Source organism: Cheilinus undulatus, linkage group 23 (assembly GCF_018320785.1).
Source record: "Cheilinus undulatus linkage group 23, ASM1832078v1, whole genome shotgun sequence".
Taxonomy (NCBI): domain Eukaryota; kingdom Metazoa; phylum Chordata; class Actinopteri; order Labriformes; family Labridae; genus Cheilinus; species Cheilinus undulatus.
This window is the reverse complement of record NC_054887.1, coordinates 14963727-14989516: the sequence shown is the minus strand read 5'-3', so window position 1 is coordinate 14989516 and position 25790 is coordinate 14963727. Positions and strand designations below refer to the sequence as shown.

Here is a 25790-nt window from a genome sequence, read left to right as displayed (position 1 = left end):
CCTTTAAAGTCTGTAGGACTAAGTGGTGGTGGGAGGCCCGCAGAGAGGGGAGCAATTTAGAGAGCCGGACCTACACTGGACGAGGAGGGAGGGAGGGAGGAAGGGAGAGGGGGGAGTAAAAACCACTTTACTACAACTACAGCTAGAAGGGAAATGTTAAATCACTGGTGAGCAGGGTCCCTTAAAACAACAACAACAACAAAAATGTACTTCAGTTCAAAAAGGGGAAACCAAAGAAAATTATTAAGGAAACAGGGAAACCATGAAGATGCAGTGCAGGTTTTCCCATGCAGCTGAACGAGCAGACAAACAGACAGATGGACGAAATGATTTGCAAAAGAGGCAGTGGAAGACGAATCCACAATAGGCCATGTTCCTACAGCAGCCATGTTCCTGTGACATCACACTAAGGGCAGGAACCTCAAACATCTTTATCATGTGAAACAAGTATATTCTAGGTCATTTATCATTTAAAGGTTGAGAATATGATGACTGTTTTCATTTTACTGCTATTTCCGATTGAAAAGGGACTAAAAAGACAATGGAAAATAAAAACGCTGCACCAAATTTTGCATTTTTTTTTTTTTTGATAACCCATTAGCTGCTAGATAAAAGCTATGCTAATATTATGCTACTTGTGGCCTTACATTAAGGTCTGAGGAATTACTTCCTGTTTGTTTTATGTAATTTGAGCTTAAGCTGACTTTAACCAACTTGCAGAGGTAAAAAAAAAGAACACAACTTTAACTTTTTTAGCTTCACATTACATTTAAGGAAAGGTAAAAACTGTGATGAATTCCTGTAAATGTAATAATGAGCATGAAAACTAAATGTTTGTGGTCACTGGTTTTTGTTGTGACAACTGCCAGTGGGTTTGAGTCAGCTCAAGTTCAACTCACACAGAAAAAAACATGCCATTTTTTGTTCGCCATGAAACAGGAAGTAGTTTTATCAGAGTGTTAAAACACAGGTAGAGCCACAAATCTTAACAGAGTGAATTAAAATCTGCGAAAATCTTAAGTTTATGACTCTGGATAAAACTTCCCGTTACATGGCGAATGGTACCATGAAACAGGAAGTAGTTTTATCAGAGTCATAAAACACTGGAAGAGCCATGAATCTTGACAGCTGTCAGAGGTAATTGTATAAATAAAAAACACACAGAGACACTGTTCATCAAGCAATTTTAACTTTTATAACCATAACTAAAAATCCCTATCCACTAAAAATTTGGTTTCAGTCTCAGAATGTTTGTTCCCTGTATGTGTAAGATACAATAACTTGCTTCCATAGGGAGCGCCAGAACAGCCTTTTTCTGTGAGATTTGTTCACACACAGAAGAGTTATTTTCAGCTTTCTTTGAACTCTTCAATTTTATCTGGATCAGATTAATCCTATCTAAGGGCTTAGTTGAAGAAGAACCCTTAGGATTTTCAGAATTTTCCAAAATTGAGATCAATACTTTCCTTTTCTCATTAAATTTTTTAAAACCATTCATGGCTCTACCAGTGTTTAAAGACTTAGGAAAAAACATCCTGTTTCATGGCGAACAAAGAACTGCCATATCTACGTTTTCTTAATTTGACTTCAACCCAAGCTGACTTCAACAAACTGGTAGATGTAAAAAGGCTAAAATAAAAAATGACCACAATTTACATTTTTCAGCCTCATATAACATTTAAGGAAAGGTCAAGTTTGTGATGAATTCTTACAAATATAATGCATACATGAAAACTACATGTTTGTTGTGGCCTTTTTGACAACTGCCAGTGGGTTCAAGTCAGCTCAAATTCAACTCACACAAAAAAACATAGTAATGTCTTTTTTTTTTTCTATAAAACAGGAAGTAGTTTTATCAGTCATAAGACACTGGCATATACATGATTCTTAACAGAGGGGATTAGAATGTGTCAAAACAGCATGTTGTAGGACTCTGAAAAAAACTTCGTATTTCATGGCAACTAAAAAAATTGCAGAATCTATGTGTTTTATTTGACTTGAGCTCAAGCTGACTTGAACCCACTGTCAGATATAAAAAAGGCTATAGATAACAGAGTGGTTTAACATGTATCAAAATAGTGTGTTTTACAGTTCTGAGATAAACTTCCTGTTCCATGGCGAACAAAAAATTGGCAGTACTACGACTTTTTATGTGACTTGAGCTTGAGCTGAGCTGACTTTAACCCACTCATGTCCAAAATTATCAGGAAAAAATGGACTGTGAAGAGGCTTAATGCTCAGGTAGCTTTGATCTAATGGTATGTAGTGGGCTATAAACATGTTTTTCATTGTTAAAAGTGGTTCAGGAATTTCAGTATCCATTGTCTTTAAAGTCGTTTTTCAATCAGGAATAGCAATTTTATGCAAACATTCTCATACATTTATATGACAAACAACCTGGAAGATAATAGTACAACATGATAACAATATTTGAGTTTTCCACCCAGAGCAGGTTGCCCCAGGAACATGGCTGCTGTGGGATTACGGTCTATGTGAAAGCTATGAGTGGACACATGCAAGTAGTAAGAGTACAAAAGTGTGAGTGGAGTAAGTCCCTGTCTTTTTATTGAAGTGTACGGAGAAGAGAGGGGGCTGATGGATGGGGATGAGGCATGGAGGTGATTCTGTGGTTGGATTGTGAATATTGGTAGTCGATGAATCAGTTGTGTTTTGCTTTGAGTAGGATGAGGAGGTAGCGAGAGAGCTTGAGGAGCAGGTAAGGTTGCTTTCGTGGGAGCTTAACCTAAGATCAGGCTGCAATTGAGATGTCCGAGTCTAACACCCTCCGACCCCACCCAGAGTTCCTCTTGTGCACTGAGGAATCTAAAATCCACCCAAATTTGGCTATAACATGGATGCTGAGACAAGACAGGCAATCAGGTACTATCACCAGAAAGCAGGAGGAGTAGAAGGAGGGAGAAGGAGCAGAGGGACAGAGCTACACAGAAAGGGAAGAAGGGGTGGGGGTTAGAGGTAGGCCGAAAGAGCAGCCGGGACTCTCAGACCACAGACACAGAGGTCCTTCTCTCGTCAAAGTATGAAGAGAGACAGAGACAGAGAGAGAAAAGAAGCCAGACATTGGGAAAGTATGGAGAGGAGGGTTCCTGCTCGCACTCAGTCCTCTTCAAAGCCCTTTCTTCGTGGTGTTTCTTCAACCCGGCTGAAAGAAAACAGGGTTATGAGCATTCAAAACATGGAGCTGAAGCAGCTCAGCAATCTGTCCAAATGGTAAAAGAGAAAGAGAGGTGGTTCCAGTGTTTAAACCCAGCAGGACAGACCAAACAACACCAGATAAAGAGTCCATGAGGTTGATCCTATATGTGTTTTGTTGGTGTGAATCTGGCAAAAGTCTGATCTGTTTGCATCTAACCAAGCATTAAATTGCTCACTTAGTCGTGTCTGGTTTTAACCACATGGAAAAGTTTAGTTTGTTTTATTTGCTTCATTAAGATTTACACTGCCCATTACAAATGAAACAGAACTTGTAAACAAAAGTCACATGGACTCCCAGGTAGCTCATTAACTGGACAAAAGTTTGGTAAACTCTTGTCAAGCCAAGTTACAGAATCTGGCATTCAAGATTCTGGAGCCCTAGGAAAATGACCTATTGCTAAGCCCCGCCCTACAACGAAACGAGCCAATCTCATTTGTTGGAGCGACATAATGCACTCAAATGTCCAGCTCATAGACCTCCGTAGAAAAGCACAGGAAAATTTTACTTTCCCGAGGTTTTGTTGAATCACAAACTCCAATTCCCAAAAAAGTTGGGACAACATGTTAAATGTGAATAAAAACAGAAGACAGTGATTTGCAAGTCCTTTTCAACAGAAATTCATTATATACAACACAAAGATAAGAAATTTGATGTTCAAACTGATGAACCTGGTTTTGTGGAAAACATAAGCACAAACACTGAATCTCATGCCTTGCTACTTGTTCTAAAATATTGGGACAGGGCTAGTCACTTTAAATTGAAATATTTTTGCCATCATTTATTTTACCTTACATTTTTTTGTTTAATTGGCGTTACTTTGTAGAAATCTGTTTCCACTTTGAGATTTTAAAGGTTTGATGTAATTTTTTTGTCAAACAAGCAAAACTTTATTGACCTTGAATGAATTATAAAATCAATCCCCTGCTTTATTTCAGAGAGACGATGGATGAGGTACAACAGCATGGCTTCACTATTCAAAGAGGTTGGGGCCTAGACTGACCTAATGCTGCTCAGACCTGTGTACCATTGAAAATACATGCCACATTATGAAGTACAACTTTGATGGGAAAGAGTTCCAACTCGAAACTTCAACAATTAGTGTATTCAGTTTTCAGATGCTAACAGGCTGTTATAAGAAGAAAAGGTGATGGAACACAGAGGTAAATATGTCCCAGTATGTCCCAACTCTTATGAAACACATTGCGTCTTGTGTTTATGCTGTAGTTAGTTGACTAAAGGTTGAAACTGATTTGAAAATCACTGTATTCTGTTTTCATCCATATTTTCAGTTGTGTCTGAACCTTGTTGAAACTGGAGTTTGTAGAAAATTGTCAAAAATGTCCATGAGGTACAACACTGACAGAGGTAACCTGAGAAGCTAGAGAATTAAATGTATTCCATCATGTTCACTAAACTTAGCAAAGTGTCCTATTTGGATTGCAATGCAAGCGGGGCTTCTCCACAGGTCAGTTGTGATTCCAAACCGTGGAATTTGTTGATTTGGGTCATGTTTTGTTGCCTTAAAAACCTCAGCACTTTCCAGTGTAAATGATCTAACATGTTTGGAACTTTTTGACCACCTGAAATTAGACACCCTTACTAGAATCTTACAAATGAGCAAGAAAGGCATACACAAGTATAACAGTATAGACCCAATGCTTAACAAATGATCTTAAATGTTCTTGTATGGAGTGGTGCAGGAAGGGCCTGTGTCCACAGATGCCATATTTTACCAGCAGTACCCACAATATCAGTTTCAAAGCACTTCTCTTCCTGTTGCTAAGTTACTAAGGTTGAATCCTGCTTCCCTCCGTAGTATCCAAAATATTCAGGGCACTTTCCAAGACGCTGAGCGTAGAAAATGCTGGACTACATTGGTTTGTATGGAAAATGAGTGCTGCCAGTGCACATAAAAACAGCTGCTGTGGACACCACACCCTAATGAGTCCTAAAACCTGGAAGTGAGTTAGCATTTTAGCATGCCTTGCTCCAATGCCTTTAAGTCTATAAGACTTTTGAACACATTTTTGGTTTGATGCCCAAAAAAAGGTCAGTAGTAAACAGATTTTTCAGATATTTTTGTACTACATAAATGCCCCAATGGTGAATTCTGAAGCTTTTCAACAAATAAAAGAATCGATACCTTAAATCAATGGTTCCCAATCGTTTTCCTTCATATCTAAGAAAAGCTAAGCCCCCAGGGCCCACAAGAAAAATTAAGCATTAGCTCCAAATGTTTTTAATGTTATACAGTCATGTGCATACGCTTTGGCATGTAAAGCGCTCGGTCACAGACCGATTAGCCACAACCTGCTGGAGAGGGGGCAGCCAAGGTCAAGCTCAGCAGCAACGCTAGTCCGAGCCTTTTCACCACTGGTGATACGCCTGGAGACCACCAGCAGTTGTTGGAGCCCTTGGGACATCCACAGCACAACTGGGTCTTGTGGAAACCCCTTTATCTGCTCGGACTAGGCAGGGGTATTTTCCCATACCCCTGATGATATACAAGGTTATCCAGAGCATGACTGGGGTTATGTCGATCCTTCCTCCCACCCAATGGTGCCCTCAGCCAGCTTACTCACCACATCCAATGCATCACTTCAGCCTCAATTTTTCAAGAGGATCTGGCTACAGACCCCTAATGTGGGGCACTCGGCAGCAGACCTCAACGTTGACCGTGGACCAGGAAGTGACGAACATCACCCATGTGCATTGCATGAATAAAAATCAAAACATTTACTTATGATATATTTAATTTCAACAAATCACAAATTAAGAATAATATAAGAATAAAAAAAAATAAGAATAGACCCAACAAGGGTCAGTATGTCACTTCCTGCCCCATGGTTGGGGTTTCCCCATTGTAAAGGTCTGCAACAGATGAGTCCAAAACGTCCCACCATAGAGGTCTGCAGCCAGATGCCTCTCCAATGTTTGGCCCAAACATGCCTAAAAGTTCTGCACAGTACTGTAATTCTTGGCTGAAATGCCCAATTAAGCACCTAATCTAGATTAGAGAGATACGTGTAAATCTAAGAGAAGACAGAGCCTCTTGGCTCCCATGAGATCTTGAGCAAAACTCCTACGGGGGACTGGGAACCAACCCCTTCAATCCAACAGGTCCTTGAGGCCCATTTTTTCAAAGTTACCAGAAAATCGTGAAGAATCCTGAAGCACTGGACAGACTTTACAACCTATCTTGCATTTATATCAGCAGGTATAGAAAACAGAGCTATGGACAACTCCACCTACCTGAAACGCCACATTGATTCTACTGATTTGAAAAAAGCAGGGAGAAAATGCCTTTATAAAGCCAGCATTTCAAAGCATTCATCTACTGACAGTTTAAATGACCTGTTCAGGTAAGCATAATATTTTACAGAGTGTGCTGTTATACATCTAGCAGGAATCCTATTTTTACCCGTTGGATAAAGGCACATTTGGTTTGTAAAGTGAAACCTTTGAAGGAAGCCAAACCCAAGTGAACACATGTAAGAGTGAACTAAATGGGTTTCTCCTTAATTGTATTCAGCAAATTTTGTCATGATGCCAAAAAGGCCCAATGAACAGATGCTACCTAAAAACGAGGATGCTAGGATACCTAGAAAGCTTACGTGTTCTGACATTTTTATACAACACTAAGTTCTGTGAAGAGGATATGAGATTGGAGGAGCTAGAAGCTAGAAGATGACCAGTCCAAGCCTCTAACTGAACCATCCCCAAGACAAGTTATTACTACTTATCTAGTCAATTTCAGCATTGAATCAAGAGCTGAGATGGCTTTCCGGACGTGTGAACCAGGAAGCCATCTTTTATGGTCACTCACCGATGCAGGTCTTGCTGTCCGAGTGCAGAGCGTATTTCTGGTGGCAGCCACACACAGGGCCCGTGTCTGTGTCGTCACACGTGTGCTGGCAGCCGCCGTTTCCATAGTTACATGTCACTGGAGACAACACAAAGTCAAGTATTACTCATGGATTGTATACAAAAAAAAAAAATACTAATGAAAATGAAAATGTCCATTAAATCATTGATCAGATAAAATAAAGGATTGTTAAGCCAGTTTGAAAATTCATAGGTGCTGTTTGGGAGAGACAGGAGTCAAACCAGTCAGAGCATCAGCCGTCATTCCCTTTGGTATTTACCTCAATGTTTAACAAGGGTATTCACATTTTAGATCCGAGACCTTACTCTAGCAAGCTCTTTACAGAGCCTATAAAAAGTATTTTCCCCTTGGAAATTTTACCCCTTTATTGATTTTACAAATCAATCATGGTAAAAATGTCTTTTTTTTTTTTTTTTTGACAAATTAGTTACAAAAACCTCTCTTTAATGTCGAAGTGAAAACAGATTTCTACAAAGTAATGTCAGATAAATAAAAATATGTACATTGAAGTAAGTGACTGCATAAATATCCACCCCCTTTAAAGTGACTGACCTAATTCAACAGAGATCCAGCCAATTTGTGCTCGTAGTCACACAGTTAGTGAAAAGGGGATCACCTGAGTGCAGTGAATTTGTCCCGAGTAATTGTAGTATAAAGACACCTGTGTCTGGAAGGTCCAGGTATTCCTGGCTACCATTACACCATGAAGACAAAAGAACACTCCAAGCATCACAGAACCAATTTTTGAAAAGAATAAGTCAGGGGATTAACACAAAACATCTCCAAGGCACTGAACATAGTTAAATCCATCTTCAAGAAATGGAAGGAGTGTTGCACATGCGTAAATCTGCCTAGATCAGGCCGTCCCCACACAGACTCTGAAGCAGAAACAAGCTTCAGCAGCTGAGATGGGAAAGACTGCATACAACAACTGCTGCCTGGGTCCAGTCAAAGCTTTATGGGAGAATGTCAAAGAGAAAACCACTGATGAATAAAAACTGAGATTAAAATTCAACTACAATACAAAGAATGTTCTTTGACCTTATGAGACCAAAGTGGTTTTAGCCATCAGACATGACTCCAAACACTGCACATCACCTTAAAGGCAACATCCCTAGGGGCGCACAGATGGTCAAATGGTTTAAGGCGCGCCACGTATGCGGGCAGCCTGGGTTGCAATCTGGCCTGTGGCCCTCTGCCACATCTCTCCCCACCCTCTCGTCCCTGTTTCCGATTCTATCCACTGTCCTCCTCTATCAAATAAAGGCACTTCTCATCACCTGCCCAGTACCATCCCAATAGCAAAGCACAGTGGGGGCAGCATCATGCTGTGGGGATGCTTCTCGGCAGCTGGCCCTGGAAGGCTTGTAAAGGTAGAGGGTAAAATTAATGTGCAAAACATAGAAAAATCCTGAAGGACAATCTTATTCAGTCTACAAGAGAACTATGGCTTAGGAAAAGATTTATATTCATGAAAGACATCGACCCGAAGCATATAGCAGAGCGCAACCATTCTGTGCTCATACTAATCAAATGAACCACATTTTTAGGTAAAGCATACTCAGATCAGGGCCTGGATCCCTAATCCCGAAACCACCCTTCAAAAAGCCGCTAATTTGATGGGAAACCTTCTGAAGTAAAGGGACAACTGAAGAGAAAAGTGAGAGAAGAGTGACTAGGAAAATGAAAAAAAAGATATGATCTTTTCTAGCGATTGGGGAAGAAGTGCTAAGAAGACAAATTATTTGTGAAGTAGACAGAAGCAGGAAGTCAAAAAACAAATGTGAGAAAGAGATGATTATTAGGACAAAATTTCACACTGGGATTTTTCTGGAGAACTTAAGAATTTCAGCGCTTCTCCTGCACTTCTAGTTTTACTTCTTTGGCTCCAAAATTGCCAACGAAGCCGCATGTTTTCAACAGGCCACAAAAACCTAAGCTGGAGTTTGCCATCATAAACACAACTGATCCATCCAGCAGTTACATTCTCCTAATTTTTCTGATAATCACAGTTCTGGAGGTGAAAAGGGCATGCATGAAGACATTACAGGTATCTTTTCCTACGTAGAGTGGTTTCCTAAGATGAACCAGTTTTCTTCTCAGAAAAAAGAAGCCAAGCAGAACGAGATGCATGGTTTAAAATAGATGAAGAAGAGAGAGGAGGAGGAATAGGATGTGGGGAAAAGAATGTTGGATGAAACTGGAGGAGGGATGTGCGTTTGGAGGAGTAATTGACATAACTACTGCTTCTTTCATCACCCGTTTACTGCCGTCCTGTGCCGCCATGCTCAACATGCCGGCACAGCACAGCATCCCTCGCCGCTAATGAAATACTAGCCCAGTGGGGGACGCATTAGAGCCTTTCAGGGGCTTTCACAATCTTTACACCCTCACCGTCTGAGAGAAGAACAAGATGTGTTGCCAAACAAAGTGTAACTAAAAGCTTATTTTTCCCCTCTCAGAAACAGCAGCCTTAAATTCCATGGCTGCAGGCGCTCTGCGTGAGGACGGACAAACAAGGATGGAGCGAAGACGAGGGGGGGAGTTCAGAGACATGAATTCTCTCTACTGAATCCTTCAGCACCCTCTGCTTGGCCTGAAACACCCAACTGATTTTGGTATTAAATGTCCACCCTCATATTTCAGCGCTGAAGGCCGACTGGAACGTGTCCATCATTGCTAATACAGATGTTTATTACAGGAAGAATTTAGAGCCTTCATCGCACCAGTAACGTAACCTCATAAACTCTAGTCCATGAAAGTGAGTGTTAATACCTTGCTGCCATGTGGACTGTAAAATAAAGTGACAAGTCAATTGGCTAAAGCTTAACACATGACAGAAAGTGTTAGAGAGAATTTCTAGACCTCCAACGTCTAATAGCCTGATTTCAAGAGAAATTTAAAAATGGACTAAGTTTATAGACACATTAAGGTCTGAATGGTTAAAAAGGTACAAACAGTTTTAGTATTTTCTTCCTAAATTGCTTCAGACAGGAGCTGCAAAACAAGCTGTTATGGCTGCAAAGAAATATTGACAGGCAATGGGCTAAATTTGGGCCAGTCCACTAAAAATGCTTGTTTTGATTTTGCTTTAACTGCAAGTCAAAGTATTATACAATTTTTCATAAAATGCACAGAAATCACCTTTTTATTTACCTTGATTTCATGTGAATCTGCCTTACACTGCATTCCAAATTATTATGCAAATTGGATTTTAGTGTCAAAACCATTCAATTTTTTCTTTTCCAATTAAACTCATGGATGGTATTGTGTCTCGGGGCTCTTTGGATCACTGAAATCAATCTCAGACACCTGTGTTTATTAGTTTGCCAGGTGAGCCCAACTAAGGGAAAACTACTTAAGAAGGATGTCCCACATTATTAAGCAGGCCACAGGTTTCAAGCAATATGGGAAAGAAAAAGGATCTCTCTCTGATTCTGAAAAGCATCAAAAAGTGCAATGCAAGTAGGTATTCTGTATTATGATCAAATTTATTGTGAAAAGTTTTGTGAAGGATATTTGTTTGTCTGAATCCTAAATATCTTTGGTGATGTTAATAGTACTGCAGGAAAATGGTGGAACGGATGAATTTTGATTTAATAACCAATGGAGGATGTAATGACAGCAACACAAACATGAAGCAGCAGCTGTGAGCTTTGCTTCAGCTGAAGACCCATGGACTACAGGATGGATTTTAGAGTTTAAAGTGAACAGCGGCTGTAGCTGAGTTCATTTGCCAATGAGAAATTGAATGGTAAGACTCCAAATCGATTTTAAATGCTGAATTTTATTATGGTGTCTGGTGAGAACTGACTAAGCTGACGAACTAATGAACTAACATGAAGCTAAGTGCTGGTATTCATGTGTTAAACGCAGTGTGTATGTTGCAACGGATTGTATGTAAGAAACAGCTGCTAACCCTTTTAATTGTGTTTAAAATTCACCTACAAATAAGTGAAATAATGACTTTTTTTAAGCCATTTTAATAGTCCGATTTTGTGTAATCTTTGTAAACAAGCAGGCTGTAAATAGGGAAACAACAGCTCAGGTTTACTATCAAGGCTAGGTTTCTATACTGTCTTGGACTCGTAATCTATGAAACCAGGCAGGACTGAAACAGTGAAACAACAATGCTCTCTAGAGGAACTCCATATATGATAGCAGTTTAAGCTAATATTGAGTCAGTTTTATTATGTGTATCTTGAAGTTAGCCCTTTGCCAGGCAAAAGACCTTAAAGACGTGGTTTGAAGGGTTCGGTGTGGAAGAACTTGACTAGATGTACTGGATGAGGGCAGAAAATTAAATAGTAGATCCAGTATGGACAGTGACTACCTCATACAAAGTGATATCTGCAAGCAGGACAGGCAGTAAGTATTTAAAATAAATGTGAATAAACCCAAGGCTAAAGGCTAACAGTGCAGTCTCTTAACTAAAGTCAAGACTACTTTAGAAGGCTATCAAACATGTGTGTACCATTTATGGTGGTGCCTCAAGTCAGAGGAGGAAATATTTCTCTACAATGAAAAGAGAATGCTAGATCCTCCTCACTCAGGTAGAGGAAGCGATGTTGAAAGGCTGTAAAGAAAATCAGAAGTAAGCTATGATACGTACATGTACAGTCTTTCTGGTTTTTGGCGAGCTCAAATCCAGGACGGCATTCACAGGACACTCCTCCTTTACCAGGAGCTTCTCTGCAGATGTGGGCACAGCCGTGGTCTTTGTTCATGCAGTTCATCCCATCTGTGTCGGAGACAGAGAAACAGAACGGCTATTTATGTGGAGATCACACAAGAGCTGCAGACAGATAAACTCAGATGCATACATTGATATAAATTAAGGGCCTGAGCACTGACCAGTGCGAGAGCCCTATTGTACCTGAAGGAATTCTTAATGTTATTATTATTTTTCTCTCACAACTTTTGCATTTTTTTGGAGGCCTTAACATGCTCCAAAACGCACCAAATTTGGCAGCTTGTTTGATCCTGGTGAAAAATGTCATATTCTGGTGGTTACATTCATCTAGTTCAAAAAATGTCCCCACAGGGGCCCCAAAACCTGGTATCCAGGAGCCTCACCCACAGTCTTGAGCGACAGTCATGCAACTTGGAATACATATGTACCATGACTAGACGAACAAAAATTCCTCTTTGGGACCATCCTCTAAAATGCACAGGAAGTGAGATCATAAAGAAAAATTGTAAAATTTTGGCTGTTTTTGGTCAATTTACAGTTCTTGCAACTGAAAGAACTTGTTATCACTCAAAATGTTTAATACAACAAAAGTGAACTTGTGTTGCTACAAGTTGCTGTAGTGATGCCTGTCCTTCTGGAACTCTGTCCTTAGGCAGCAGCCTAAGCAGGGAAGCCCAGACTTCCCTCTCCCTGGCCACTTCGTCCAGCTCTTCCCAGGGGATCCCATGGCGTTTGCTCTACTCCGAGTCTCTCCCCGTAAGCCAAGCTTCTCACCCTATCTCTAAGGGAGAGCCCAGACACCCTGCGGATAAAACTCATTTCAGCTGCCTGTATCCGTGATCTCATTCTTTTGGTCGCAACCCACAGTTCATGACCATGGGGGGGTAGGAACGTAGATCGAATGATAAATTCAGAGCTTTGCCTCTTGACTCAGCTCTTTCTTCACCAGAAAGACTGATGCAGAGACTGCATCACTACTGACACTGCACTGATCCGCCTGTCAATCTCCTACGCCAGTCTTCCCTCACTCCTGAACAAGACCCCAAGATACTTGAACTCCTCCACTTGGGGCAGGATCTCATTCCCAACCTGGAGAGGGCATTCCACCCTTTTCCGACTGAAAACCATGGCCTTAGATTTGGAGGTGCTGATTCTCATCCCAGCCGCTTCACACTCGGTTGCGAACCATTCCAGTGAAAGCTGAAGGTCACGGCCTGATGAAGCCAACTGGACGCCCTAGAAATTCTGTCCATGAAAGTTATAAACAGAACCGGTGATAAGGGGCAGCCCTGGCGGAGTCCAACCCGCACCGGAAACGAGTCCGACTTACTTCCGGCAATGCGGACCAAGCTCTGATACCGGTCGTACAGGAATTTGGCTTGTAATTTGTAGGAAAAAAAGAAAAAAAAAAGGAATTGAAGGACTCTTAAATTGTGAAAAACAATTTCTTTGGTCCAATGAACTGTTTGGCCTTAATTCTAAACATTTTGTCCAGAGAAAACCAGGCACTTCTCATCACCTGCCCAGTACCATTCCAATAGTAAAGCACAGTGGTGGCAGCATCATGCTGTGGAGATGCTTCTCGGCAGCCGGCCCTGGAAGGCTTGTAAAGGTAGAGGGTAAAATGAATGCTGCAAAATAAGGTAAAATCCTGGAGGGCAATTCTCACTTAAGCATTGATTAGAAGTGGATTCATTTTGTTCTACCTTGATTCCAATCATTTTATATTAGCCATGTTTGAATGACATTTATGTGGGTTGAAAGACACTAAGAACAAAAACACTTTTTTATCTGTTTCCATGGAGAGATACTTTCTGATGTTTATCATTTATTATGTTGATGTATATCAACATAATAGCGGTGATAACGCTAGCAGGACTGGTGTTCCGACCTCCACAAGTGCTGATGGAGCTAACGCTGCTACCACCTCTAATGCCAGCGAGACCAGCGCTTCAGCCTCCACCAACGCTAGCGGGGCTAGCGTTTCTACAATCATTAACGCCAGAGGGACCAGCGCTTCGACCTCCACCAGTGCTAGCGGGGCTAACACAGCTACCGCCATCAACACCAGCAGTACCAGCACTTACCACCGCTGCTACCACCATTAACGCCAGTGGGACCAGCGCTGCTACCACCATTAACCGAGCCTCGAGTCAGCGGCTCAGTGGCAGCAGCAGCAGCCTCTCCAGCCCATAGCTGAGCAGTTGGATGCCCCCCTCACTGAGGCCACAGGTCAGCAGCCCAGCGGCAGGAGAATTAGTGGCCTCTCCAGCGGGTAGGCACCCACAGCCCACAGCTGAGCAGCTGGATGCCCATCCCACTGAGCCTTGAGTCAGTGGACAAGCGGCGAAGACAGCAGCAGCAACAACCAGAGGGGGTTGGCACCCGCAGTCGAGCACACACAGATGGACTCGCTGGATGTCGTGGTGGGTGAGTCAAAGACTGGTGCCCCATCTAAAACCTCTGCATTTTAAAAGCAACAGTGCACTAAACTGATGACCCCCCTCAATCAGGCTAAGGTGATCTGAGGCCCACAATATAAACCAAAGGGCCTGCTTGGTGGGCATTTGAACATTCATAGCATTCTCCCCAAGTGTGATCAGGTTCATCATCTATTGAGCAACTCAAACATTGACTTTTTATGCTTGTCTGAGACCTGGTTAAATTCGAACTCCCCGATGGCTGGGCTGTATGTACCAGGCTACAACATATTCAGAAATGACCGAAGGGGGAGTAGGGGTGGAGAAATCATGTTTTATGTAAGAGTTTACTTAAAGTGCAATTAAAATGAAATGGAAATGTACACATCACCTCGATTGTATTGGTCTTACTATAGCTCTCTCTCTGCAAATGACCATAAATCTAATTGGTTTGTATAGACCACCATCGGCATCAAATGTGTTTTATGAGGAATTGCAGTCACTACTTAAGGAAGGCAGCAATATGAATGAAATCATACTATCTGGTGATCTAAATATAAACTCAAAGCACTAAGTGATAAATTCGACTTGTCTGAAATAATAAAAGAGCCCACCAGATTAACTGCCTCCTCTCAAACCTGCATAGACCTTGGTTTCTCAAATAAGCCTGACCCAATCCCTAAGTCCTAACCTAGTAACTGGTTTATCAGACCATAACCTGATCTTGTTCTCCAGGAAACTACCTAAAAACAGACTCAACCGCTCTCAAGTTAGATCCGAGCAAATGAGAATACCTAGGAAGGAGATTCCAAACGTAACACAGGCATTAAACAGCATAAATTTGGTTGGTCACCTTACCCATACAAATGTCAATGACAACAGTAATATCTTTATGACTGTGATCCATAATACAATGTCTGCATTCATTAAGAAAATTGAAATAAACCATCGAAAAGAATCATCTCCCCTGGTTAAATCAGTGATGGTCAGTGATGAAAAAAAGACACCATGCACCAAAAACTTCACTAACAACTGGTAGGTTGAATGACAGGCAGGTGTTCACCTCACTAAGAAACAAGGTGGTAAAGGTAATCAGATCAGCAAAAGCACATTTTTTTGGTTAACATAATAAGCAATGCCAAAGGAAACACTAAAGAAATCTGGACAAACATTAAAAAGCTGACAGGAAATCATGCGGTAAGGAAGGAAATTAGGGAGCTACAGATAAAAGGAAAAATAGTTCAGGATCCAAGTGACATTCCAACAGCTTTAAATGACTATTTTATTGATTCTGTTAATGATCTAGCACAGAGCTTCAACCCCCAGGTTCAACAACTACAACCTATGCATTTGAATCCTGCAACACCTATTTTTAATTTATGCTTGGTCTCTCAATCTCAGGTTGATAGGGTGATTGACAGCCTCAAAAACTCTAAGACCAAAGACTCTTCTAGCATGGACATTGTGTTTCTATAAAATCAAAATGTATCTCTTATAGCTCCATTAACCAGCATTATAGACACCTTGATATCAGAAGGAGTTTTCCTAGACTCCTGGAAGCACTCAGTCATCACTCCAATTTTTAAATCAGGCAATCCTACAATCACTAGCAATTACAGACCTATAAGCATTCTTCCAACAGTCTCTAAGGTAATGGAAAAGCTGGTATCAGAACAAATCATTAAACACTTGGACAATAGCTTGTTCCCTCTAAACCCAATGCAATTTGGCTTTCGAAAACACCACTCAACTGAGACGGCTGTTTGCTTCCTTCTGGAAAATATAAAACCAAAGCTGGATGCTGGTGGAGTTGTTGATGCTGTCTTTACTGATCTGAGAAAAGCTTTTGTATTTGTTGTATTTCAGCTTTTCTATGAATGCCATGAGGTGGTTTGAATCATACCTCTCATCGAGGACTCAGTGTGTTCGAGTAAATGACTTGATATCACCGTCACCTGATGACAAAAATAGTGCCTCTGGTAAAGCAGTGTTCTCATTTCGTGCACCCTAGACCTTGAACCAAATACCAAGCACAATATGCGAACTCCCGACCCTGGCTTCCTTCTCTAAACACCTTAGAGCATGGCTGCTGGATAACCAGATTGGTGCTCATAACTGTGTCTAATTTTGTATTTTGTATGTATTCCTAATGGGCTTAGTGTGTTGGGGCACCATCTATAATTGTTTACTGTCGCATACATTAAGACATCTATGTATGCCATTTTTGTGAATTAGTGCCTACATAAGACATTTCTGTATGCTTTTTTGGTGCAATATTTACTCACACATCTGCATGTGCAACCGTGTGCTATGGGCATCATGCAATACTATACTCAACATGGCACTTTATAATCTTGGACAGCAGGGTAATGTGCAATACAACATATACTTTATATTTCTGTGCAATAATTTTGGCAATGTGCAATATAACGAGGACCTGAGTTCTCAGGCAGCTAGCACCATGCACTTTAGCACTTGGCACTTTAATTAGCACTAGCACTTTCTAATTTACTGTGTATAATTATCATGGTTTCCCAACCACTGTGTGTCTTTTAGTCTGTTCACAGCTTATGTATGTTGTTTGTCTTTTAATATGCTCTGTGTGTTTTATCCCTGTTTACTGATGTTCATTTTTGTTCTATGTGTTTACACCAATCTGCTAATGGGACTGGGGATGGAAATTAGCCATCGGGCTATAATCCCATGTATTTACATGTAAATGTCCATTAATGCATATTGTCCCATTTAAAAAAAGAAATCTCAATGTGGCAAAATATAGGAAAATCCTTATTCAGTTTGCAAGAGAATTACGGCTTTAGAGAAGATTTATTTTCTAGTAAGACAATGACCCAAAGCATACCACCCCAATGTCAGGTACTATTGTGAATTTGTGGTGATCGCTGTGTTAAAACATATCTGCAATGTTTTTCTTCACAAATGTCTAAAAGGCACTTTCATGTCTTCACAAATGTGGATGAATTTCTTCCTCATCAGCATTTCTGACTCATCCCTTTTCTCAGCCTCCAGTTAGGCCCCGTTCACACGGAAACGAAAACGCTATACTGCTGTTTCGTTTTGGAAGTTGCCCATAAAGACGGAATCGTTTCAGGAAATATCCACGTAAAAACGAAACCACTGAAAACGAATGAAAACGATGTATTGCTTATGCCAAGCCAGTAAGTGGCGCTGTAACCCTGCCCCAGAAATGCACCAAAAGAAAGAAGAAGAGTACGGAGCATGCGTATAAAGGTTGCACGAACACAACCATTATTGTTTTGGCCGGACCCGCGCAGGCGCATTAAGAGAGCTACAGGGCGTAGCGTAGCGTGTGACGTCATCGTTTCAAGAAATATGTGGATACACATCCACACAGAGACGAAACGGCAGTCGTATACGGATTTATGCACTCTGGGACCCAGTTTCAAAAAGTATCGTTTACAGTCACCCGAAATGCCATTTCTGTGTGGATGAAATGCCGATCCGACAAAAAAACTTTTGCGTATACACCTGAATTCGTTTCCATGTGAACGGGGCCTTAGTCTTCACTGACATGGCTACTCATCTCCTCATCCCTCTCGCTGCTCTTCTTGAGCCTGTTTGATGTGATCTCCTCTCCTGATGATTTACAGAGCCCACTGAGGCAATAATATCTGAAATAGGCCAGTGTTTAAATCTTCATCAGCGGGAAGAGGAGCCGGGGGAGGAAGCAGGGAGGGCCAGTGATCTCCAGAGAGGGAGAGAGGGGAGAGAGATGCCAGCCAAAGATATCACTGAGCCCTGGGAAGAAGTTTGGGAGTGTAGGGATGTCTGCTCATCATGGCACAATCAGACGACTTCACTCAGTGAAGCTATTTTAATAAAGTCTGCTCTTTAGGTGTTTACAGCTGAGCTATTTTAGAGTACAGAATGATTTCTTTAAGATTTATTTTGGAGTCCTTTATTCTTATAAATTAAAGTTGGAAAGACAGCTTGCAGAAGTTTGCTTGCAAATTTCATCCCCTTGCCCAACAAAGTCCAAATTCTTGTGAATCTCAAAAAACATTTTTACTGAAGAGGTAAACTTGATAATCATTAATTGCTATTTTACTTCCTTAGTCATTGCATCCATTTGCGAAGCGCTCCCTTCATCTAGATTTGGTCCAAAGCCCCCTCCATAAGTAATGTCCCTTCATGGGGCCCATGAGCACTTCAAGTACCTCATTAAGGTGCCATTCCCCCTGAGAGTCCCCTCCACAAACAAAACGTCCTTTCTCTAACTCTGCCAGTCTAACAGTGTGGGACAAAGAAAGGCAGAGCGTTTCATCAAAGTCCAAAACCGAAGGAGCCAAAGGAAACTGTTCATTTACACCGTTCACAAAGGATCAAACACCATCCTTGCCGCCATTAAACTGACAATATATCTCTTCATACATCAAAGACACGCAAGATACTGATGAACAAGGGCCGTAGAACAGAAACTTTCTAACTGGCAGAACCTAACTGTTAGAAATCCTGGTCATTATCAAGCTGATTTAGGAAAAGTGTACCCATTTATGTCTATTTCCTGCTTTAGATGACACCTGCATCCTAACCTAAACCTAAAATTTCAGAAAACTCTTCTAAACTTCAAGACAATGGCCCACTTATTTGAGCTGCTTAAAACAGATAAAACATTTTTGGTTGTATCCATGCAAATAATCAACAATGCTTTTGCCTGAGAAAGCAAAGCATGTACCTCTGTAATAAAACAATCTAAGGACATTAAAGCCTTTTTTTTTTTTTTTTTTTTTACAAAGAAACTGGAGAATGTCAGTAAAAACTCGATAACCACAGTTAAGGGAGCTTCACTGCAGATTCTCCACAATTGGAGCGGTATACTTTAAGGCCTTGGTTCTAGGGATGCATGACATTAACAGCAGTATATCGATATCAGCCGATAATAAAATTTACAGCGAGCTGTACAGCCGATAATGTGGCGTCATAATTAAGCGTACGTGATGACATCAGGTACACGCCAACAACAAACTCAACATGTCAAACGTGTGAAAGAAGTTTGAGGTGTGTGAACAAGACAGCAAAGCAGCTGTTTGCATCGCTTGTAAAGTACATGCATCTAAAAAAACCATCACCCTGATGACTACAAGGACTTTCTTAAGATAAAGAATGACGAAACTTTGTGCCGTGGAAAATTCATCAACAGCCTCTACTTAAGTTATTCGACAAAGCTAAAAAAAATACAGTGGCGACCACCCAGAGGCAAGGAGCTGAACAGAAAAATCATTACATTTATAGCTCTTGATAATCAGTCTTTCAGCGTGGTAGGAAAATGGACTTCTGCAGCCTAATGATGCATTTAAAGCCCCGCTATGTTACACATAGCAGGCGTTCATAGCATTACCTGAACTGCAAAACTTTGTTTCCAGTCACATAGAGAAGAAGCTCCTCATTAAAGCTAAACATATTAGCTTCGCCACGGATATATGGACATCAAGTGTCCGTCCTGTTAGCATGTTGAGCCTCGCTGCCTCAGTGGAAATGAGGATTCACTCTTATAAAGCCTGTCCTGCACTTACAGGAGTGCTCACTCAGCAGCCACAGTTGCAGCCGCTTTTGATAACATGTTTCAGATATGGAAAATATAGAAAAAGAACATGCATGTCGTCCTACATGACAGTGCACGAAAACATGGCAAAAGCAACGATGGTGGGGTGTCACTGGTGGTATGCTATGGTAGTACAAACACTGACGAGGAGGGATGCTAGGTGCAGTGATAAAAATGTTAGGATTGCCCAGTCCTGCTATGAATGATGCTTGTCTAAATTTGGACCCCGTAAAACCCAGAGCACCAGCAGCATTAAGAAGCGAAGGGGGAAAAAAGAAAAAAAAAAAATACATACATCGAGCCTGTTTAAAAACTAAACTCATAAGAAAGCAGAGTATCTACAATCAATTTGAACCTGGAAAAGTCAAATAAACGCAGGCAGAGGGAGAAGGTGGATGCAGGAGGGGGACTCAGCACAGTTGAGCCTAAAACAACAAACAGAGCAGCGGCCGCGAACTGTGGCCTCTGTCCGCTGTGACGAGGCAGCCAGGAGCCGGCTACTCAGCGGCATGTTAAGAAGTCAGGTCTAAAAAACCCACATCAGTCCCACATAGAGAGCATATAGGAAGGTTTAAGTGACCCTTCCTGCTGATTCATAGACGCATGAATTCTACTAAGGGTGGGTGATACAGCCGCAAAGTTTTACCTCCAAGGATATTTGTGATAACAACATATATGACAAAAACTCTGAACAATGTTTTATCTGTGTTTGCAGCTTGTAGGCAACAGCATAACTAAATGGCATTAGACTTGGTGACTGGGGCTTGCATGCAGCTGCTCAGCCATGAAAACCCATTCCACGAAGCTCCAGCCGCACAGTTTTGAGCTTACATCAGCAGAGCGTTGGTGACTTTGATTTTATGTGGTCTTCCACTTCGTGGCTGAGTTGCTGTTCTTCCTAAATGCTTCCACTTCCTAATATCACTTATAGTTGACAGTGGAATATCCAGCTGGGATGAAATTTCTTGAACCATCTTATTGCAATGGTGGCAAGCAACACGCTTACAAGCATCTAGCCATGCAACTTCATGACTAGGTGCTTAATATTTATACACCTGTGGCTACGGGTCTGATTGAAACACCTGAATTCAATAATTAACAGGTGTGGCCACATACTTTTGTCCATATAGTGTATTTGTGTGGAGTCGGCACCCATATGCTGAGGCTACAGTCCTCAACGCACTGGTTGCAATTGATTACCCCCTGAGTAACAAATTATTTATGTATTTATTATTTATGAGTATAAAGAGTATAAAGCCTTCTTTAAAGTGTAAAGCTCTTCCTTAAAAAAGAATTAAAATGGGTTGCAAGAGGCAAAAAAGGGTTAACAGAGGTATAAAATTAGCAAAAAGGGACAACAGTGGGTTTTTAAGTGGCAAAAGACACATAAAAAGTGTTGAAAAGGGTTAAAAAGTAGGAAAAAATCAATTTAAAGTGACAAACATAGGCATAAAAATAGTTAAATAAACTTAAAATGTGCAAAAATCAGCATAGGAAGTGATGAAAAGGTGAAAATAGTGGCAAAAACAGGCAGAAAAGGAGATGAAAAAGGATTCGAAAGTGGCAAAAGAGCCATAGAAAGTGGAGAAAAGGGGTTATAAGTGGCAAAAGTGAATTTAAAGTGGCAAACGTGCATGAAAATTGTGAAGTGCAGATAAAATCTGCAAAAATAGGCATAAGAAAGTTTTGAGAAGGGGTTGATGATGGCATCAATGGGTTAGGCAACAAAAGGCAAAAAATGACAAAAATAGGTTCAAAGTCACAGAGGTCATCAGGTCTTCAAATAACAGCTCTGATAAAATAACAAGAGATGATAATGTAACTGAAGGTTATTAAGTGTACAAATGTTGAGAAAACATCAGCACACATTAATCATGGAGCAGTCTGCATGTAACATTTGAATTACTGCATTACATAAAAAAAGACAGTGTTGTGTACAGAGTTCCTGAGTAATGTTAAAACTGCTGTAAATGTCCAATCCTGAATGATTTTACTGAATGAACAGACATCAGAAAATGAATCCATGAGATGATGAGCTCAGGAAATAGGCTGTGCTATGTAAAAGACTTCAGACTGCAATAAATTTGTTTCTGTGTCACTCCTGACTGCAGTTCTTCAGCTCCCATTAAAGCACAGAGTGAGTGTTCGTTGTTCGGAGAACAGCTTTGTTTAGATTGGAAAGGTCAGCAGGTTTACAACTACTGAAGCTCCTCAGCGGAGCCCCAGCAGCTCCAGATAAAACAGCGAGAGCCGTCTTCATGGCCCAGTAAGAGCCCCCAGCACACACTCTGTGCTCTGTCTCTTTATTATCCTCTGTCTGTCTTTCTCTTTCACTTTCTCCATCCACCTCTCCACACATCCCTCCCTCGCTCCCTCTCTCAGGAGCTCCGACTCCAGACGAGGTCCAAGCATATCACAGCCGTGTTATTACAACCCGACTCTCACAGAGTTACACCCCAAAGCCCCGAAGTCTGGCTGGCAGAGGAGAATAGGAGGCAGGAAAAGAGGAATGAAGTGACAGATGGAGAAAAGAGGTGAAGAAAGAGAAGAGGAATGTGGAAGAGAAAGGTAATGAAGACAGAGGAATAATTTAGAAGCTCACACTCGCTCTCCTCTCTGCTTCCTCTGAGGCTGAAGAGGAATGAGGTGATGCTGAATGAACCTGATCTCCTCCCCACAGAAACATTTCACCGTTTCACTCAACTGAGAACAAATTAGGATGCTAATTTCTGAACATATTTCAACATTTGAAATGAAATCTGAGACAAGAACCAGGGGATGAGGGTTATTTCTCAAACATGCAGCACATTACTGTGCACATTTGTTACACAAAAAGCTCCCTCTCTGCAAAAACTGAAAATAAATGATTTTAGTAGACAGTTTTTGTTACAAACAGGCAGGTCTGCCCCGGGATTTGAATGAGCCCCTGAAAAACCCACAGAACGGGCCATCACCAATTAGGATTTATTGATTGCATCAATGAATGTGGTGTTGGACCAGCAGCAACGGTGTTAGCATTCTGGCCAACAATTACTCCATTTTCGAGCTGAAAAGTGTGTCAAACTTTTATCATTGGGCTCTGATGAATGTGTATTCGTGGCACTTTAAATCCTTTTCATCAGTTTTTACATCTTTTGGCCAAATTCGTCTCCACATTAGACTCAATTTTGCTACTTTTAGCCCATTTTTGTTACTTTTTAACTGCTTTTCACCTTATTGCCACACATATTTGCCAGTTTCCCTTTCTTTGCCTATATTTTTGGCTTATCCCTTTTGTCGACTTTTTAAACCTCTTTTTTTGGCACCTTAAGCCAGTTTTTGCCACTCTTCAACCACTTTTCACCACTTAAACCCACCATTTTTGCCCCTTTTAACCCACCTTTGATCCTTTTTAACTGCTGTTCACCTTATTGCCACACACTTTTTCCACGTTTACTTAACCCATATTTGCAGTTTTTCCCTTGCCTATTTTAACCTCTTTTTGTAAGTAAAGTAAGTTACTTACTTACTGACTTACTCTTTTAGCCAAATTTTTACCTCTCTTTAGCCACTTTTCACCACTTAAACCAGCCATTTGTGCTACTTTTAACCCATTTTGCCACTTTCAGACAAATTTTGCCACTTTGGACCCATTTTTGCCACTCTTTCACCACTTTTCACTACTTATTTCTATCAATGTTTGCCACTTTAAACCCATTTTTGCCAATTTTTGTCCAGGCATACACATTTGAACACTGCAATTTTACTCCATTCTTTTTTGCAAGCCTGCTCAAGATCTACCAGGTTGCTCTGGGATTAGGTGTGAACAGCTCTTTTCAAGTCCAGCCACAAATTCTCTATTGGAGAGAGGCCCGGGCTTTGGCTTGGCCACTCAAGAATGTCCACCTTGTTGTGTTTAAACCATTTCTGTGTAGCTTTCACTGTATGCTTCCGGTCATTGACTTGCTGGAAAAATAAATCTTCTCCCAAGCCATAGTTTTCATTCATAGCATTCATTTTACCCTCTACCTTTACGAGCCTTCCAGGTCTGGCTGCTGAGAAGCATCCCCACAGCATGATGCTGCCATCACTGTGCTTCACAGTAGGGATGGTGGGTTTGTAGTGATGTGCAGTGTTTGAAACATAGCGCCTTGTTTGATGGCCAATTAGCACCACTTTGGTCTCACTGTTTCTTTGTCTTCATGGCAGCCAGGAATACTGATCTACATCGACATATTAAATGATAAGCATCATGAAGTATCTCTCCAGGCTAACAGATAAAAAAGTGTTTTTGTCCTTATTGTCTTTCAACCCAAATAAATGCCATTCAAATATGGATTATTTTAATAACATTGGAATAAAGTTAGACAAAAATGAATGCATGAATTCAACTTTTAATTGAGGCCAAAATGGAAATGCATAGTCTTATAAAGTGTTGGAGTGAAAACCTTGGTGAAGAATAAAATCCCTCCCTAACCGTCTTCCTCCCCCTCACTCTCTTTTCCATCCTTGCTCGTGTAAATGCCATTTTAATTGAAATCTGTCAGACGCTGGCTCTGTGTCTCTCTCTGCTATAGGTGCTAAGCCATGAATTTCAATGAGAGCTTTTCTTCAACTGGCTGCATTGAACTCAGTCCTTATTTAAAGGACTGTGCCTTTCTAATAACCCTGCACAATCTCTTCTTCAAACACCAGAGGAAACAAGCAGCACACACCAGCACACATCCTTCTGCCTCATTCTGGAATTTTCTTTATCTAACTTCAAACACAGCACAGAACTAAAACTCAAATTTATAACATCAACACGTTATGTTCTGATATCCTAAATGGGCCATCAAGTTATATTTGGAGGGAAACCGTCGGTTAAAACATTAAACAGAAAGCAGGCCGGCATCTCTCAGAGCAAACAGAGCTAAAGCTGATGTAGTGAACGCTTGTGAAACCTGGAACAGAAATACTTTGTTTATCTTCTGCTTCAGTGAACTCCAAAAGAAAATGAAGAAACCCAGAGAGAGCGGACAAGGAGCAAAATCCTCTTTGTGACCGGAAAGAAATGGGGTGTATGGGAAATGTGGTCTTCATTTAGAGGAACACTAACAACCGCTGGATGCTGACAGACCGCTCCGACAGATCTGAGCTCTATTTACAGAAAGTTCAAAGATCAGAAGAAGAAACGGACAACAGGGGATAAGGGGTTTCCAGGGAACCCAAAATTAATAATTTCCAGGAAGTTTTTACCAATGACATAACAGAATTTGTTCACATTTATTAAAGAAAGGCTCATAGAGATAATAATTAGAACTAGGACTGAAGGCTTACTATTTTAAAGATATGCACTTTATGCTATTGACTAAAATATGCAGGCATGCATGTACAAAATGACTCACTATTCAATGATCCATTGTTAATGTAATTGTATTTACACTTTAAAGGAGTTCACTTAGAGTTGCTTTCTCTGTAATAAATCCCAGTAAGGTCAGCAATTAAGCAGAGATATTTTCTTTGTTGCGCTTTTACTTTGAAATTTATACTGTTCTAAGATAAGGAACCTTTACTTCCTATTGGATAAAAACCTGATTTTATTTTAAGAGGAAAGTAGTAACTTCTGGTCAGTTGAAAGTTACAACATTAGCTCAACCACATACATACATGGTTTTAACATCAGGCAAAGACAAACAGTCACCTGGAGCCTTGTGCTCCAAGGGGTGTAAAGATATAATCCTACTACATGTTCATCAAACATGAGGTATGTGTATAAAATTACCTTCAGTGAGTAAGAAACGTGTTTTGAGTGTAGATAAGGAGCCAGGAGTGAATACAATATCATTAAAACAGATTTTGATTTTCCCAAAAAGTCTCTAGGGAGGACCCTTGGTTCCAAAAGTGAGGTGAAAGCCCCTCAAAAAGTCACAAAATGCTTTCACAGCAAGCTAATAATAGCTAGATAGATCCTTAAGACTCACTGAAACAATGAATTGGTTGATTACTGTGAGGCACAACTTAACATGAGACATGGT

At 40.8% G+C, this 25790-nt stretch overlaps 1 protein-coding gene across 2 annotated transcripts in view; it reads right to left on the bottom strand.

The window, feature by feature from the left end:
• The window catches only part of scube1 (signal peptide, CUB domain, EGF-like 1), a 152892-nt gene that overhangs the window by 61155 nt on the left and 65947 nt on the right, over positions 1–25790 (bottom strand). For both annotated transcript variants that reach the window (XM_041780281.1, XM_041780282.1), the window contains exons 5-6: positions 11713–11841; positions 7041–7157 (exon numbers count right to left, since the gene is read on the bottom strand). In XM_041780281.1, the coding sequence (XP_041636215.1) occupies positions 7041–7157; positions 11713–11841 (246 nt within the window). The remainder of the gene's footprint in view (positions 1–7040; positions 7158–11712; positions 11842–25790) is intronic.